Here is a 17,653-nt window from a genome sequence, read left to right on the forward strand (position 1 = left end):
AATATTATTATTCGAATTTTCCGTATTTGTCTCGTAAATTAAATTATGTATGTTGATACAATTGTAAATTAAATTATATAATTGTTATTAGTGATGTGGATAGGTAGTGTGAAGGCTATTTGATGGCTATTTGATGTCCAGTTGATGTGGCAGGAGAATTGTAGTGCTGATGATGTGGCAGTGTGAAGGCTATTTGACGGCTATTTGACGTCCGCCAGCATTGGAGATGCTCTAAGATTTGGTAAGAGAGAGAGAGAGATGGCTGCTTGTGATGACGGCATCGCACGTGCGACGTGGCGAATATTTTAGAAGCAGTTAATGGAGTGGCGGCCCCCACGTGATTAGCCGTCATTGTCGGCCCCAGGCGGCGCACTCTCTCTCCTCACGACACGTCTGCTTTGTTCACGCGCCTCCACCCACGTGCTCTCATGTCCCCCATCCCCACCGTCACCGCTACCACACGCTCCGTTTTGTGCAAAGCAATCATCCTTTTTCTTGCTTCTTTTCATTTTAAATCCACATTATTTAGAAAAGAGTTTATGTTAAAAAAATAATAAAGTTTTAAATAATTTTTGTTCACCCACAATTTATAACATCACTTGAAAAACCATGAGTATTGAAATTTTTTGTGATTATTCATCGATGTCATTTTTTGATTAATTGTGTATGGCCGCCGAATGATAAGTGTTAACATTCGTGTTAAATAATGTCGTCTATTTATAAAAAAAACTACTCCATTTTGTTTGAAAAAAAACATTAAACTTATTCTAAAGAGGTTTGTGTACGAATACAATAAAATAATGCATGGTGAGAAATTCATATAGTAGAAACATTCAGAGCTTCAATTTTCCCTTGCCATCAATTAGTTGTTGCGAACAATTCAAATTATATAATTTCTCTATATGAATTATTTTTTGGTACAGAAGAGGACAAAGCCCTTGGGAAAATACTACAACTACAATATATTTGGTTCAAGCATATGCAATTCCCAAATGATCTCTCAATAATAAGTTTCGTACCTCAATCGGTGACTCATCATGCAAATGCAAACCTGTATCTCAACCTAACGACCAACTTGCCAGATAATCCGTAGCCGAATTAGCCTCATGATATACGTGCCTCATTGACGCAAACCAATTTCTGTCACATATACTCCAAATATTTCGAACAAGACTAAAGCAACTTCCATCTTCTATATTTGAGTTGGTCATAAAAACTACAGCTTTATTGTTACTTTCGACTTCAATACTTCATAAATAGTTGTTCCAAGCAAGTTGCAAACCATCATGTATAGCCCATAATTCAGCCACGATTACCAAACTATCATATCCAGATGATTTTTAAATTTGTGGGATAAAATACTATTCCAATACCGTGATGCATCGGGTGGGCTATCGTCCACCACTGTAGCCCCGGGGACGATGCCCGATGCATCGTCAGCGCCCTATACATCATCCGTGCACGATGGCGTCGGAACACGCATCGTCCACGGTATCGTCCACCCCACTGCGGGTCACGTGGACGATGCAACGGGTTTTCTTTTTTTTTTTAAATTATTAATTCTTCCAAATTTATATATATACACCACACTTCTATTTCTTCCTTTCACTCTTCCATTCACTCTTTCATCGCATTCTCTCTATTTCAATTTATAATGAATCCCGGTGATTTCTAAAATCCGAATAGTCCCAACGTATTTTCGATATTCGGTGGTGGTGCATGGTGGCCGGGTACAGACCCTTCGTCTCCAACACCCAGTACGATCCGGATTTCAGTACGGATTCGTACGGGCTGTCAGACATGGAGCCATCTCCCAAGCCGGCGGCCGCCTACAAGCGCCATAGGGAGCAGCTCCGCAAGCTCTGAGATCAGATGAAGAAGCATCTCAATTTGTTCTCGGCGGAGTACGATAAGTGCTTGAGGGAGCAGGGCGGCGGCAAGAATTTGACTGATGTGCGCAATAGAGCGCTTGCGTCGTACATTTCATTGTACGGAGAGTTCAAGTACTAGTCCTCCTGCTGATCGTAAAGGACAAGCAGAAGTTTCAAGGATGGATTCTGCCCATATCGGCTGCATCGAAGAGGATGAAGAACACAACCGCTGGTGATTATACGAGCAGCAACAACGGCGCCCCTTCGATGGACCTCAACCAACCGATGTACGAGGATGAGAGTTAGGGCACACCGATGTCCTCCCGGCGTCTCATTGGCAACAAGGCTGCCAAGAACAAGGTCAAGGCGAAGGCGACGTCCACACAGAACCCGGCCCCGACCGTGACCCCGATCGCAACCCCGACCCCGACTTCGGCTGCAGCTCATGCCTACGAAGAGTTGGTTGTGGCCGCCAACCGGAGGACGTTGTTGGACACGTATAATTCCCTCAGGCAGTGCGAGGACCCGGGTGAAGCTGAATGCCTCAAGTGAATGATCGATGATCTGCGCCGCAAGTTGGGAATGCTTTAGACCAGGTTTTTTATGTGTACTGAACTTGTTTTTTTTATTTCCACTCTTGTAACTATTTTTTTTTAATTAAGTAATGTAGGATTTGCCTTAAATTGTGGTGTATTTTTTTTATTATTTTGCATGACATATTTGAAAACATAAAAATTAATTAACAAACTAGTAGTTAAAACTATAGGGCGAACTTTAGGGCATCCCATTACAGGTGGAAGGCTAGGATGGTAGAATGCTGATGTGGCGGAGCATATGGCGCCCCATTGTGGATGCTCTTACCCTCTAATACTTGTGAATTCACTCTATTGATAGCAAAAATCTATAAGTCGGTGTGAAATAAATCGTAAAAGGAAGAAAAAGAATTATATTCCTTCAATTCCTTTATAAGTGGCTAGTCTTTTTTTACTCCCTCCGTCTACAAAAAATAGGACACATTATGAATGACACGTGTTTTAATATGAAATTGGTAAAGTAAGAGATAAGGGAAAAAAAGTAAGAGAGAAACAATGTTAGTGGAATGTGAGATCTATATTATTACTAAGAGAGAAGGAAAAAAAAGTATTCCTTCCGTCCCACTAAAGATGATTCACTTTCCTTTTTGGTTTGTCATATCCAAGATGACCCATTACTATAAATATAAATGGAAACACATTTATCACTATTTTATTCATCTCTCTTGCTTTACTCTCTCCAGTTAACACACAAAATAAAGCTGCATAAAACTATGTGCTCCCAGTCCCAATGAATGGGTCATCTTCCTTGGGACGGAGGGAGTAAGAGAGAAGCGGAAAAGTAATAGAGAAGTAGTGTTAGTGGAATATGAGGTCCATATTATTAGTAAGAGAGAAATTGTTGAAAACTTTTATTTTTTAAATGTGCTCTACTTTTTGTGGACAACCAAAAATTTGCAAATGTGCTCTATTTTTCGTTGAAAGAGAGAGTATGTCCAAGCTGAGTATACTAGCAAGAAAACATCTACAGAGTAATTATGAAATTGAGATTATGATCAACTACTACTCAGTCCAACTTTAAGTCTATATTTTTCTGTATGTTCAACTTTAAATAATACTCGTATATTTTTTAAATATGGAAATATTATTTTATTTTATTTTTCTCTTTTTTACTTTATTTTTTTTATTTTATACATTCCCTTCGTCCTGCCATAAATGAGTCACTTCTTTTGGCACAAAATTTAAGAAATTGATACTTAAAGAATTAAATTAAAGAGAAAAGTATAAGAAAAGGGAAAAGTAGGTGAGTGAAAAAAATAAAATAGTCTGAAAATAAAGTAAGAGACAGTGATTTTTTATTTTTAAAATGGAAATGACTCACTTACTATGGACGATACAAAATAATTATTCATCCGTTCCATAAGAATATTAACTCTTTTCTTCGTTGGACAAGAATATCCGCCTTATAATTTTAACTATCAATACTTTAACTATATTTCTCACTATATCTTTCTTACTTTATACGTGTTAAAATTTGTGTCCCAACTCTATATTATTATGGGATATGAGCAGTATTACATACAGTAAAATTGTGTCAAATTAGAATTACTTAACTTAAAATGGGAGTGGATATAAAAAAAGAGAATAAAGTAGGGGAACGCGGAAACCAAGTTGTGTAAAATCCACAAATTCCGCCGACGGGAAAAAAGTCTGGGTCCCACTTGATAGCGGCCGGCAAATGGCGCAAAATCCAAAGTCCTCCGCCGTGGACCCCAGCCGCCCCCTGTCTACCTCCCGCTCCCCCACACGCTTCGTGTGCCCAACCACTCCGAAATTACCAACTTACCAATTTACCCATCCCCTTTACAACAAAATAAACCTACATGATCACATCATGGTCAACCATAAATTAATTAAATAATAAAAAATATTAATTTTTTAAAAATTTTTTGATTTAATTCTATTTAATTTTACTTTTATATTATCTTCGTTATATGCTGCTCAACATGTTAGTGTTGCTCTTTCATAGTTTTTACTCAACTTATTACTACTGTCATTTCTTGATTGTTGCTCAACGTATACAGTAATTCGTGATATTAATGTGTTTTACGTAATGTAATTCAAAGATAAGTATCAACTTACAAGTCCATTCACACACATATAAGTTTATATCGGTAATTCTAATTTTTTTTATACATGTAAATGGACTAAATTAACTCTTCATGGCCGGCCACGTTATGGCCATTTAGCATCACTCTTTACCAAATTACTGCTCCTGCGTTTAGCAGTAAAAGAACACTAAAATATTTAAAATCATTAAATAATTGAATCTGTGTATTTATTTATAGTGGGCGGCAGCAACAAAGTTCACACGTGCCGTCCACCTTAGGCATGACATGCACCCCGTCATCACGGAATTCCTTCGGTGCTCTCCTCTCTCCTCTCTCATCCTTCTCCTTCCGCCACTCAATTTCCTCTTTTTTCCTTCACTTTTTGACTACTCATACACAATAATTTCAGCTGCAAATTCCGAATAATGGCAATTATTATTCATGAATCAAACACAATTCAACATACCACATAGGATTCAAAATCGAATGAGCTACATGAATGTCTTCATCTTTAACCTTTTTTTTTTGCTTTTCAAAATTACAAAAAAACGGGAACTAATTAATCCACCAAAACCCTAACATCCGCCGCCGGCGGTGGAAACAACCAGAGATATCACATTCTCAGCTGCAAAAAACAAGGGTTCCTTTTTTTAATTTTAAATATATATACAAAAATCAGACGTCATTTCCCTCCCTCAGCTCCGATCCAATTCTAGAACCTTCCTCCGCCAGCATTCACACCTCCACAGGCGGCGGCATGTTCAGATCGAGATCCAGTCCCCTCTTCCCCTCCCCTCCGTCAAAATTGATCTCATCCACCACCGACGAGGTGTCAGAGTCGCTCCGCTTCACTCCGCCGCCGCCGCACCCCGCCGCGCTCATCCTGTAAGCCGCCGCCGCCATCGCCGGATCGAACAGGATCACCGGCTGCCCGTTCGGAAGCACCGCCATCCGCCGGAAAAACTGGTATCCTCCAATCGGAGCTGCATCGGCGACGGTCACGCTCCGATCCGGCGCAGCGCCGAGGCGGCGCGTGAGATCGAGCTCGACGATCTGAGCGCGTGCGTTCAGATCGGCGCTGGAGGACTCGACGGTGCTGCTTTGGCTGGGGCTGCGCACCGCGGCGGACGAGGCGTGCGCGGGGAAATTCGTCTTCGCCTTCGCGCCGCGGAATTCGCGGGCGGCGGCGTCGTAGGCACGCGCGGCCTCCTCGGCGGTGTCGAAGGTCCCGAGCCAGACGCGCGATTTCTTCCCTGGATCGCGGATCTCGGCGGCGTAGCGGCCCCATGGCCGCTTCCTCACCCCCCTGTAGTGCACCTCCTTCGCCTTGCTGCTTCCCTCCGCCTTCTCCTTCATCGCCATTTCCGATCTCTCTCTCTCTAAAAACAGGCGGCGGAAATTTTGATTTATAATTTTAGTGAGAGAAAGCAAGGTGTATGGATATGGTTTGGGGGAAAAAGGCTCTTTTTATATAGGGAAAGATGTTCGGTTTGGGGGTGGTGGCGCGGTCAACGAGGGATTTGACTGGGGGCGGAAATGGTGGCGCCGCCCCATTATTTGAGTGTATGTATATGGAGTACTCCCTGCGTCCCAATAAATATGCAACATTTGCTTTTCGGCACGAGATTTTATATAAGGTTGTTTTGTGAGTTAATGAAGAGAGTTTAAAGTAAGAGGGAAGAAAAAGTAGAGAGAGTATTATTTCCATTTTTAGAAACGTTTCATTTTTAATAGGACAGACCAAAAAGGAAAACGTTTCATTTCTAATGGGACAGAGGGAGTACTATTTACTCCGTCCCTAATTAATTGTTGCTAATTTTTATTTCGGTACATCCCTCAATAATTATCACACTTCATTTTTATCATAAATTGTAAGCAGGTTTTACGTTCCACTAACTCACTTCACTCACATTTTATTATAAAAACAATATTAAACTAGTGGGTCTCACATTCCACTAATTTTTTCAACCAACCTTTCTTTACATTTCTTAAAACACATGCCCGGTCAAAGAGTGACAATTAGTCAGGGATGGAGGGAGTATAAAATTGTGAGTCTAATTTTTCTATTTTAATCTAGAAGGAGTTTCTATTTATTTTTGTTATACATAATAGAATTTCAAATTTATTAACTCATTTTGTTTTTATTTAATTATAAGTGGGATGTTCTATTGATTTTTTAACAATTTTTTTAATACTCTCTTCATCTATAACTAATACTGTGTGAAACTTTTATTTTACTTTGTCCTATAAAATAGAAACAAAATGTATTTCTATTTTGAATAATGAGTTATTTTAGTTTGGGATAAATTAAAAAAAAAAGTGGTATGATATTGCGATGGAGTATTATCATACCGTACGGTAGAGAGAGGGAAAATGGGGTGTTGTGAGTGTGTGGGGTCCACGTGAAGGGGGGTGGGGAACTTGTCACGCGGCAGAAGAAGAAGACAAGAGCGGCGAAGATGTTGATGTGCCGGCAATTAGCGTTATATACTGCCGCTGTTTCTGGGAGAATTAGATAATTGGAGTATTAAATTAGTAATCACATAATACTGTGTAAGATTGGATAGATAGTAGGACCACATGTGGATAGTGAGGTATTGTTTTATCATTTGATTATTTTTTAATTAGTAATACTAATATATATATATAGAAAATATAAATTTTCTGTCAGTACAATGAGTCATGTGACTCATGTTTCGGTGCGATAAATGGATTTGTTGTGATTGTATTATTATTTGATTTACAAGATAAATTATCGCATACCTGAAAGAGCATATGCTGATTTTTAGATTTTGTCGGGTTAGGTTAACCAATTAAATTGGTGGATTAATTTACTAACATTTACTTGATTAACAATATTAAATTACGTATATACCTTTAACATTTTTGGCATATACTCTGTTTGTCACAAAAAAAATAGTCGTAGTTAACTGGTATATTAATTTTAATTCGTGATTTGAAAACTGGAAATACCGAGAAAAAATATTTTTAAAAAATTCGATAAATAAAATGAGATTAAATTTTTTAAAGGTCAACTGAAAAAATAAGACTATGTTCAGTAGATGGTGAAAGTATATATCTGGTTTTCAAGTAAATATTAATTTTTGTAAAGTTCATTTTATCCAATTGCAATTTAAATCAATTTGCTAAGTTAAAAAGGGGATTGCAATCAATTAATAAAAATTCTGCATTATACTATATATGTTAGTATATAATTGTTTAAAATATAGTAAAATTCATTTATTTCAATCTGATTTTATAATGAAAAAGACGTGTGGAGAAATAATTTAGAGATGAAAGACTATCGAAGTCAGCCTAATCGAGCTATTAAATTATCTTTCTTTAATCTGATATATTTATGGAATATTTCTTCTTGGATTTTATGGAATGGTTTGTAGTAGTATAATTTATTCCTTTTCTGGACAAGGGTATAACAGGGGATTCCCAATTTTCTACATTGGTTTTAATGGTAAGAGAATGCACAAAATTGTTAAATAGAGTACACCAAAAAAATCTCACTATGTGTAAACTTATTATGTGTAATTAGCAATTTTCTTGTTGAGAAGCTATGCATTTTTGTTTTTTTCCCTTCTTGAAGTGTTAGTATTGACTTGAGTAGTAGCTCTCTTTCTTGTCTTTCTTGTTGCATACAGGGAAAAAAGTCATTATTGATGTAAGTAGATGCAATGGACAGTCAATCCTAACAATAAATATCATTGGACTATGATATCACAATCTACAGTCATACTAGCTCCAAATCCGAATAAATAGGGGTTTTCAGGCTTCATGGATCGTCAACGAGATGTGGCCTGTTTTTTTCCTTATTAATGTGTTAATACTGACTTAACTAAAAAGTATACGGTGAAAAAGTCATTATTGGTGTAAGTAGATGCAATGGACAGTCGATCCTAACAATAAATATCGTTGGAGTAGGATGTCACAATATACAGTCATACTAGCTCCAAATCCGAATTAAATAGGGGTTTTCAGTCTTCATGGATCGTCAACGAGACGTGGCCTGTTTTTTTTCCTTATTAATGTATTAATACTGATTTAACAAAAAAAGTAGCTCCATTTTGTGTCATATGCAATGAAAATGGTCATTATCGGTGGAGTAGATGCAATGAGCAGTTAAACCTAACAATAAATGTCGTTGGAGCAAGATGACATAACATATGGTCGTGATAGCTACCAATTTACTAAATAGAGTTTTTCAGTTTTCATGGGTTCATCGACGAGATCGAGCGACCCCAATCACATTTGGATCTATGATTGTAATTATATAAATTTAGATTTAATATGAATAGTAGTATTAGATTCTAAAATATGCAGAGTTAATAAAATGAATGAAATAAATTATTGGAGCGGTGGAAACGCATGGAAAATTATTATGAAGCGACAACCGTATTAGAGTAGTATTCCACCGCCCACGGTTGCTTCATTTTGTTATACCAACTAAAATATTTAACACTATTCTCTTTATAATAATGAATGTACAAATCTCCAACTAAAATATTTAACACCATTCTCTTTTTATAATAATGAATGTACAAATCTCTCTCCCATGTCCTTATTAACATGGAGTAGTAGTTTATTTAGACATTTTAGTAATAAAAATAAAAATATTTCCATCACTTACTTTCTTGACTTGCAATATATTTTTTCACTTTTAAAGTGAAAATCTTTCTCCACTCATAATATACCAATAACTTTTGCTATTAAAATTCATATTATTATTTATCTTTAAACCCAACCTTCATTTGTGTCTTTTATTCTTTTATTCAGAGTTATAGCATAAAAGAGTGATTGAAATTGTGATTTGGTTATTTTATTATTTAAAATAAATATATAAAATAAATATAGTGGTTATTTTATTATTTAAAATAAATATATAAAATAAATATAGTGTTGACTAAATGAGAGCTGTGCTAAAAAAAAATTCAGCCGTCTTCGCATTAGCCTTCAATCAAACAACTCGTGCTCCATCTACATTATATTTTCGAGTTTTAATGTTTTATAGTGGGAGAAGGTAAGGTACTAAATAGATATATAAGTGAATAGTTAAAAAAATAAAATATGTGTCTTTAAAAAAATATTAGAATGATCAACGTGTTATACGACGGTATATTAATTAGCACTATCTCGGAATCAATAATTAGGTGCATAAGGCAATGTTATTAGTAAATTATAATAGTCCTATTAAATCCACGCACAATCTACAAATATATTTTAGTACTACTATAATTACTTATTCACGTGACATGATTAATCAATTTTAATAACAAATCCTTTTAAATAAAATACAAGATCAAGATGTATACAATAAAGTTATAAACACATTATTTCATAATGTTCTTTAACTAGGCATCTACTCATTTGTTGGGCCTGGCCTGTTTCCTCCTCGGGCTACGATGAGTATAGTTCGGCCCAAATAGTTAGCCCATGATGTTTGACCGTACAAAGTGAAATTAACTTTGAGCATGGGTTATTTAAAAAAAAATAATTAGTAGTTTAGTACTTTAGTACTCCACCCGTCCCGGTCTAAGCGAGACGTTTCTATTTTGGCAAAAGAATTTAGGTAGTGGTGTTTAGTGAATCAAATTATTAATAGTAAATTAAGAGAGAGAGAGTAAAGTAAGAAAGAAAAAGAGGGAAAAAGTAAGAGAGATGAAAAAATTAAAAGAGAAAGAGAGAATAAAGTTAAAGAGTGAAAAAGAGAATAAAGTAAGAGAAATAATATAATAGGAGAGAAGAGTGAGTTGATTGTAGCCAAAAAAAAGAAATGTGTCACTTAGGTTGGGACGTACCAAAAAGGAAAATGTATCACTTAAGCTGGAACAGAGGGGTATTTTTTATTGAATTTACGTTTTGTGGGAAATTACATTTTCAAGACCATCAAAACTAATATGAATACAGGAGTATTATGTACCATGCACTGATTTCATGTTATATAGAAATATTATGTGCAATTTGAATGTAAACAATAACTTCATAAAAAATTATATATTACTTGTTGAAATCAAGGAAACAGTTTTAAATTATTAATATTGTATATTTATCTTCGATTTATAGAACTACAGTTTAAATAATACCGCCAAACATGTACCTACGCGATAGTGACAAAGACTTGGAATTGCCACAGATATGAAAAATCTAACCATTTATATAAAATTCTATAAATATATACTAATAAACTAAAATTGGAATAAAATTAATATTCCCACTTCCCAACCTGGCTAATATTTATATAGAAATATTTTTTTACTGTAACATATGGAGCATCATTCACTATTCACATCTAGTTCGCATAGGGGTGCATCGGTACAGTATACCGTATCAAAAGTGTCATACCGCATACCGTACCGAAAGTAGCGGTATGACAAAATTCCATACCGATACCTTACCGAATTTTCGGTATGATAATTTTCAATACCATTATCATACCGTTATTGCGGTATACCGTACCGTACTGTATTACGGTATACCATACTTTTAGGTCTCGTTTGGTAGCTATGTCATGTTTCGACTAGAAATGATACCATTATGATAGTAATCATAGTTTCGATTAGTTAATTTACATATATTGGGTGTTTGGTAGATTAAGATAACTGTGAGTTATCTTATTGTAGTGTTTGGTACAATAAGTCACAAGCAAGGATTAAAATTATGATTGCCAAAATTATCCTCATTAATTTAAGTTAATTACTAAACTATCCTCATTTTGCCCTAATAATTCCTATAAAATCATATATTTTTGTTTAAAATTAGCATCTTTTCAAGCTAAACTCCTTACAAAAATTAGCATCTTTTCAAGCTAAAATCCTTACAAAAATTAGCATCTTTTCAAGCTAAAATCCTTACAAAAATTAGCATCTTTTCAAGCTAAAATCCTTACAAAAATTAGCATATTTTCAAGCTAAACTCCTTATCAAAAAAACGTATATTTATGTTGGTATTCTATTTTTGTGAGCATTGATAATTTTGGACAAATTTTATGAATAATCACTGATTAATTTGGACAAATTCTATATGAAAATATTTTATCAAGTGCCAAATTTTATACGTTCAAATTTTTTGAAGTTTAAAGCGTTTGTGGATTGAATAAAATCGTATATTTTTGTTTAAAACAAAAACAATTGCCTTCAAGTAGTACGTAATTATAAGTATAGTATAATATAATGTTAATAAAGTGAGAACAACAAATTGACATCAACAAAAATCATAACATGATTTAATAGGAAAATGACGTATTTCAATACAACAACTAAGTAAAATTGATGGGTTGAAAATTTTGATGGGTAAAATTGTATTTTGCTAAATTAACTAGGCTTCCATGATAAATAACATAGGATTTTGGGTAGTTACAAATATGATTAAAACATAAGATTTTCAGTGGGCTTTGTGCGGGCCGGATACAAAACACGGACTACTATGTTTGGTAACATAACTACCAAACACACAAATAAACCCAGATTAATCTCTTATCTAGGCGAAACATAGTTACCAAACGGCCACTTACGGTATATCGTACGACATATCGTAATACCATTCTACCTGTTATAAAAAAATCTATTATAATTTTTTATCCAAAATATAAAAAATAACATTTCCAAGTGTTTAACTATCTGAAAAAAGTCCAAAAAAAATAAATAAAACTTCAATAATCCAAAACAACCAAACTTATATCAAAAATATTTAAAATAACATTTCAAGTGATCAACACTATCTTCATTTCTTGCAACCTTATTGTCTTCATACTCACAATCCCACAAGAAATCTTTGAAGATGCCATCTTTCATTTGACAATCTTTATTAATGGTCGAGCATAATCACAATGGTAAATACAATGAAACAACCAAACCAAAATAAATATATGAAGGGTAAAATCCATATATGGACACCACCTAATTAACTATGAGGATGAAATGATTAAACTTAAACTTGATGAAACCATCATAAGCTAACTACTAATATTATGTGCCAAATGAAAGTAAAGTAAAATAATGACAACACATAAATATATTAAATATTTTAAATTTTTATATATTACACCGAAGATTCGGTATACCGTAGTATACCGCATGTACGGTATATACCGAAGATTCAGTATACCATGATATACCGCGATATAGGATATTTGATACCGTTGTCGTATCGAAAACTTTCGGTACAGTAAGTCCAGTATTTCGGTACGTCGGTATTTTTTCCCACACTTAAGTTCACGCAAGCATTATAATTTTGTTTTAAAAGAAGGTGGTAAATGTCATTGTTTTTTATAAAATTAAATTAAACTTAATCAAAAAATTTTAAATAATAAATAAAAGACGTGAAGAACTTTTTATAGTGGATGCGTCACTGGGAACGAACAAACAAAAAATCCAAATATACAATGAGCGAAAATCAGCCTTTTCTCCCCACTTGAAAAAACACCGCGAATTCTACTGAAACACCAATTCAGATAGATAGAGAGAGAAGAAGCAGTCGATGGAGAACGAAGGCTCAGCGGCGGCGGGAAAATGGCGATTCGCGGGGAACGAGCGGCTCACTCTTGCCGGAGCTGTGACCGTTAGAGGCGTGCTCGACACTATCAAGGGAAATCTCAACGGAAACGACGCCAGGCCTGTTATTCCGCTCGGCCACGGCGATCCATCCGACTTCCCCTCCTTCCGCACCTCCTCTTTCGCGGAGGACGCCGTCCGCGCCGCTGTTAGCTCCGCTAAGTTCAACGGCTACTCCTCCACCATCGGTATCCCCGCCGCTCGGAGGTATATAAAGTGAAGTGACTGTGATTTTTGTGTATTGCAGTTTGATTACTGAGTTTTTGGAGTGTAATTGTTGCTCATTGTTCGGAAAATGAAGCAAAACAGCTACTGTTTTATGTGATTTTTGGAACGGAGGTGAGCTTAATTTCATGCATGTGGCTAATTATGATAGATTAGAAGGTTTTCTGCATAATTTCGTTCCTCACTGTTAGGAAAACGAAGCGAAACAGCTAGTTTTATGTGATTTTCGGATCGGAGATGAGCTTAATTCAGAGCATGTTTATGCTATTGTGCGGCTAATTTTGATATTATAATAGAAGGTTTCTGCATAATTTGTTGCTCATTGTTAGGAAAACGAAGCCAAACAGCTACCGTTTTATGTGATATTTTGTGGATCGGAGGTGAGCTTAATTTGAATCATGTGTATGTTATTGTGTTATTGTTCGGCTAATTTTGGTAGATTAGAATGTTTTTGTGCATAATATCTTAGGCATGAGCAATGTACGTGATTAATTGAAATCGAAGGGGTGATTTGTAACTTTGATCAGCTGCAGATTGATTTCATTAGTTCATCTGATGAAGTTGATACAGGCTTCATTGAATAGAATATCGAAATATAGTTGAGTTTTTTTGGATAGGTAATGTCTTTGGTGGATGATCTTCTCATTATTTTAATCATGTTGCTATATAGATTCTGTAATCTATGGTTTTGATTGTTTCTCTTTGTAAGATTTGTAAGGTTGATGAGTATCATTAGTTATCGAACTAGGCCGGTTTTGAATGTTTGAGTTAATCGTTTTTGTGCAACTTCTCTGTATCGGACAGCGCTGTAGCAGAGCACCTTTCTAAAGACCTTCCTTACAAGTTATCACCTGATGATGTTTTCCTGACCATTGGATGCACTCAAGCATTAGAAGCAATTGTAACTGTCCTTGCTCGTCCCGGTGCTAATCTTCTGCTTCCAAGTCCCGGATTTCCATACTACGAAGCCAGGGCTGGCTTCTCTGGTCTTGAAGTCCGCCACTTTGATCTTATCCCCGAACAAGATTGGGAAGTGGATTTGGCTTCGGTTGAAGCTCTTGCTGATGAAAATACAGTGGCAATGGTTATTATAAATCCTGGCAATCCCTGTGGAAATGTTTTCAAGTATGAACACTTGAAAAAGGTGCCTAGTTTGTAATATACTGAATGAAACATGGAGACTATGATATTCGTGGAAATGGTAGCCTTGTTAATGAGTGTATATTTGCTGTAGGTCGTGGAGACAGCTAGAAAGCTTGGAATCTTAGTGATTTCGGATGAAGTGTATGACCATCTTACTTTTGGTAGCAACCCTTTTGTCCCAATGGGAATCTTTGCATCAATTACCCCAATCATCACTGTTGGATCGATATCTAAGAGATGGATTGTCCCTGGTTGGAGACTTGGCTGGATTGTCACAAACGACCCCGATGGCATCCTTACTAAGCAAGGGGTATGTTCTTGTCGCTCAACCTTTTCCTTTGCGCCCAAATTTGTTGCTAGATGGTTCTGTTTATGAGCGTTGGGTATGTTAGATTTGTAAAGTTATAGATCATTGAAGAATATTTATGAATGTTGATACATCATGTAAATATATTTGCTTAGTGTTTCCTTTGTGGCTTTCTCTCTATATGTCATTTCATTAAGAAAAATACGAATATTATCTGCAGATTGTTGACAGCATCAAAGGTTTCCTGAATATTTCCTCTGATCCAGCGACCTTTATGCAGGTTTGTGATTCTTCTTGTGCTTCCGTCCCGTTTCTTTCTTTTATCGTATATATATGCTTTTGGTTTTTTCTTGTCTCTATCTTACTTGGTGAAATCTGCAAGTCTAATTCCGATGGTTCTTTTAGTCAAGTCTACGAGCGAGACGCAGAACTTGAGTTTCCTAAAGAGTCCGAGCAAGATGAAATCGAAGTTTAGGTCCTTTGCTAAAGTAAAAATATGAAATTGAATTAATTATGCAATATTGCTAAACACACACTCTATGTAATGTAGCTTATCTGGTCTCAGTTTCTTATATCCGTAGTGATTCCGTCTCACCATTTATGCGAACAGGGGGCAGTTCCACAGATCCTTGAGAACACCCCGCCCGACTTCTTTCAGAAAATTGTTAGTACGCTGAAAGAAACTGCAGACATATGCTATGAACGCAGCAAAGAAATTCCCTGCATAACTTGCCCGAGCAAACCTGAAGGATCCATGTTTGTTATGGTAAAGACGAAACCACTTCATGACTCGTTTCTTTACATAAATATACGCTGTATTCACCTGCAACGGGGGGTTTTGCACATGTCAGATGAAGCTCAATCTGTCTCTCCTCGAAGGCATCAACGATGACTTGGACTTCTGCTGCAAGCTCGCGAAAGAGGAATCCGTGATAGTCCTCCCAGGTAAAGAAACTAGCTATATGACCATTACTATGCCATTTGATTCATCGCGTGAGTCTCAACACAAACACGTAGTGTTCTTTACAATGATGGATAGTTCTCGTGCGCAGGTTTTGCTGTAGGGCGCAGGAACTGGTTGCGCGTTACATTCGCCATTGAACCATCATCTCTCGATGATGGCTTTCTCAGAATCAAAGCTTTCTGTCAAAGGCACGCCAAGAAACCATGAGACGAGACGTCGTGTTTCAGTCTCGTATTTCGATGATGGCTTGTTTGGACATCGAAGGATCAATAATGTGTCGTGTTTCAATCTCGTATTTCTATGATTGTCTGTTTAGACATTGAAAAGATCAATAATATGGGTTGTGTAGTGTTCAAAAGTTTGAACACGAACATTTAATAATGGTTACAATGTCGAAATTTCTGCTTTTTGGAATATTGCAATAATATCTCAATTTGTAAATTTGTTGCAAAATTGACATATTTTTAGTTTGGCGACGGAAAGTTAACATATTGAGCATAATAATAATCAAATTCCGATTAACATCTAAAAGTGGAATTGTTGATTTTGCAATAAATTGAAGTTGCATTAACATTGCAAAACATATAAAATTGAGTGAAAAGTAACTTCAAATTGGAGGTTGCATACTCAAAAATTGCATGGATTTTATATTTTCATAGTTCAGTACTCCTTCCGTTTTTGGTCGTTGCATTATAAATGAGTCATTTTCGTTGCATTATAAGTGAGTCATTTTCATTTTTACTCTCTGATACTCTTATTATCTTCCCATTTAATTTGTAAACATCATTTTCTTAATTCACGTTTCCAAAGATTTGTCCTAACTTATTAAGTTATTTTTCCCTATTTAGGCTAATTTTTAGAACAAATTCCTCCCCCCCCCCCCCCTCTTATTCTTCTCTCTCTCCCCTTTCAGCATTAGCAAGGATATAATCCATGCAACCTCTAAAACAAGATTATCTTATTTTAATTCACTCTAATTTTAATGAATTAATACTACACTATTTATCCTCCTCAAAAAATAGTTACTAGTTACTTTTGAGATACAAGATTTGAATATATATCTAAAAAAATTCATAATTTAAGCATACAAAATTTTGTAGTATCTTTTCTTGCTTATCACATAAACAATATCCTTGGATAAAATATATTGTGTGATGAAACTTGTCCAATTGGAAAATGTTGAAATTGGTGGCCAACATATACTATTATATATTCATATTCTTGACAATTACACACATATACCAATTGTTTCTAATTCAATATACTCCAATTAAGTACGTTTGAGAAAATATAGTAAAGTCATGGAAACGTGAAAAGTGAAGTAATTGTGAATCTCATTTAAAAATAGTATAGTTGTGAATGTCGTTTGTTACCAGTTAGATAAGTAGCTACATTAATCATTCTTGATTTTCATTACAACTCACACGTATGCTCGAAATGATAAAAACTATCATTCTATTAGTTGGAAGAGAAACGATCTATGGCATGTATACAAGTTAGATAAGTAGCTATCTTATTCATTCTTGATTTTCATTACAACTCACACATATGCTCGAAATGATAGAAACCATCATTCTATTAATTGGAGGAGAAACGATCTATGGCATGTATAATTAAGAAGTGTAATGTAATTGGAACGTTTTAATTATTTTATACACTTTTATTAAACATGAATTTATTTTTACAAATTATCCAGGTTGTATAAATATATATAGACATTATTTTGCAATTTTTCCTTTTACCAAATTAAGGAATTTAATAATCCCTATAGTGTAAAAAGGATTTTATGCTAATTTGAGATTTTGTATCAAAATGTGACACCACTTATTCGATTATTAAACGGGTAAGGGATGTTATATACAATATGCTAATTTGAGATTTGTACCAAAATGTGACATTACTTATTCGATTAAATTAATCGGGTAAGTTGTGTTGCATGAT

At 35.4% G+C, this 17,653-nt stretch overlaps 2 protein-coding genes across 2 annotated transcripts; one reads left to right on the forward strand and one right to left on the reverse strand.

The window, feature by feature from the left end:
* Positions 1-4,931: 4,931 nt before the first annotated feature.
* LOC121756573 (ethylene-responsive transcription factor 4-like) lies at positions 4,932-5,972 on the reverse strand. The gene has a single exon (XM_042152150.1). The coding sequence runs from the start codon at positions 5,875-5,877 to the stop codon at positions 5,251-5,253; it is 627 nt and encodes a 208-aa protein (XP_042008084.1). The 5' UTR covers positions 5,878-5,972; the 3' UTR covers positions 4,932-5,250.
* Positions 5,973-12,892: 6,920 nt separating this feature from the next.
* Positions 12,893-16,126, forward strand: LOC121756428 (nicotianamine aminotransferase 1-like). The gene is made up of 7 exons (XM_042151978.1): positions 12,893-13,280; positions 14,103-14,442; positions 14,533-14,751; positions 14,969-15,028; positions 15,359-15,514; positions 15,600-15,693; positions 15,801-16,126. Exons 1-7 carry the CDS (start codon positions 13,000-13,002, stop codon positions 15,917-15,919), a joined length of 1,269 nt encoding a protein of 422 aa, XP_042007912.1. The 5' UTR covers positions 12,893-12,999; the 3' UTR covers positions 15,920-16,126.
* The last annotated feature ends 1,527 nt before the right edge of the window (positions 16,127-17,653 follow it).

This window comes from Salvia splendens, chromosome 11 (genome assembly GCF_004379255.2).
Source record: "Salvia splendens isolate huo1 chromosome 11, SspV2, whole genome shotgun sequence".
Taxonomy (NCBI): Eukaryota; Viridiplantae; Streptophyta; class Magnoliopsida; order Lamiales; family Lamiaceae; genus Salvia; species Salvia splendens.

Coding starts and splice junctions, on each gene's coding strand:
- LOC121756573 (XM_042152150.1), bottom strand. CDS start 5,877: ATGGCGATGAAGGAGAAGGCGGAGGGAAGCAGCAAGGCGAAGGAGGTG.
- LOC121756428 (XM_042151978.1), top strand. CDS start 13,000: ATGGAGAACGAAGGCTCAGCGGCGGCGGGAAAATGGCGATTCGCGGGG. Junction 14,443..14,532: donor AGTATGAACACTTGAAAAAG/GTGCCTAGTTTG, acceptor TATTTGCTGTAG/GTCGTGGAGACAGCTAGAAA. Junction 14,752..14,968: donor GCATCCTTACTAAGCAAGGG/GTATGTTCTTGT, acceptor TATTATCTGCAG/ATTGTTGACAGCATCAAAGG.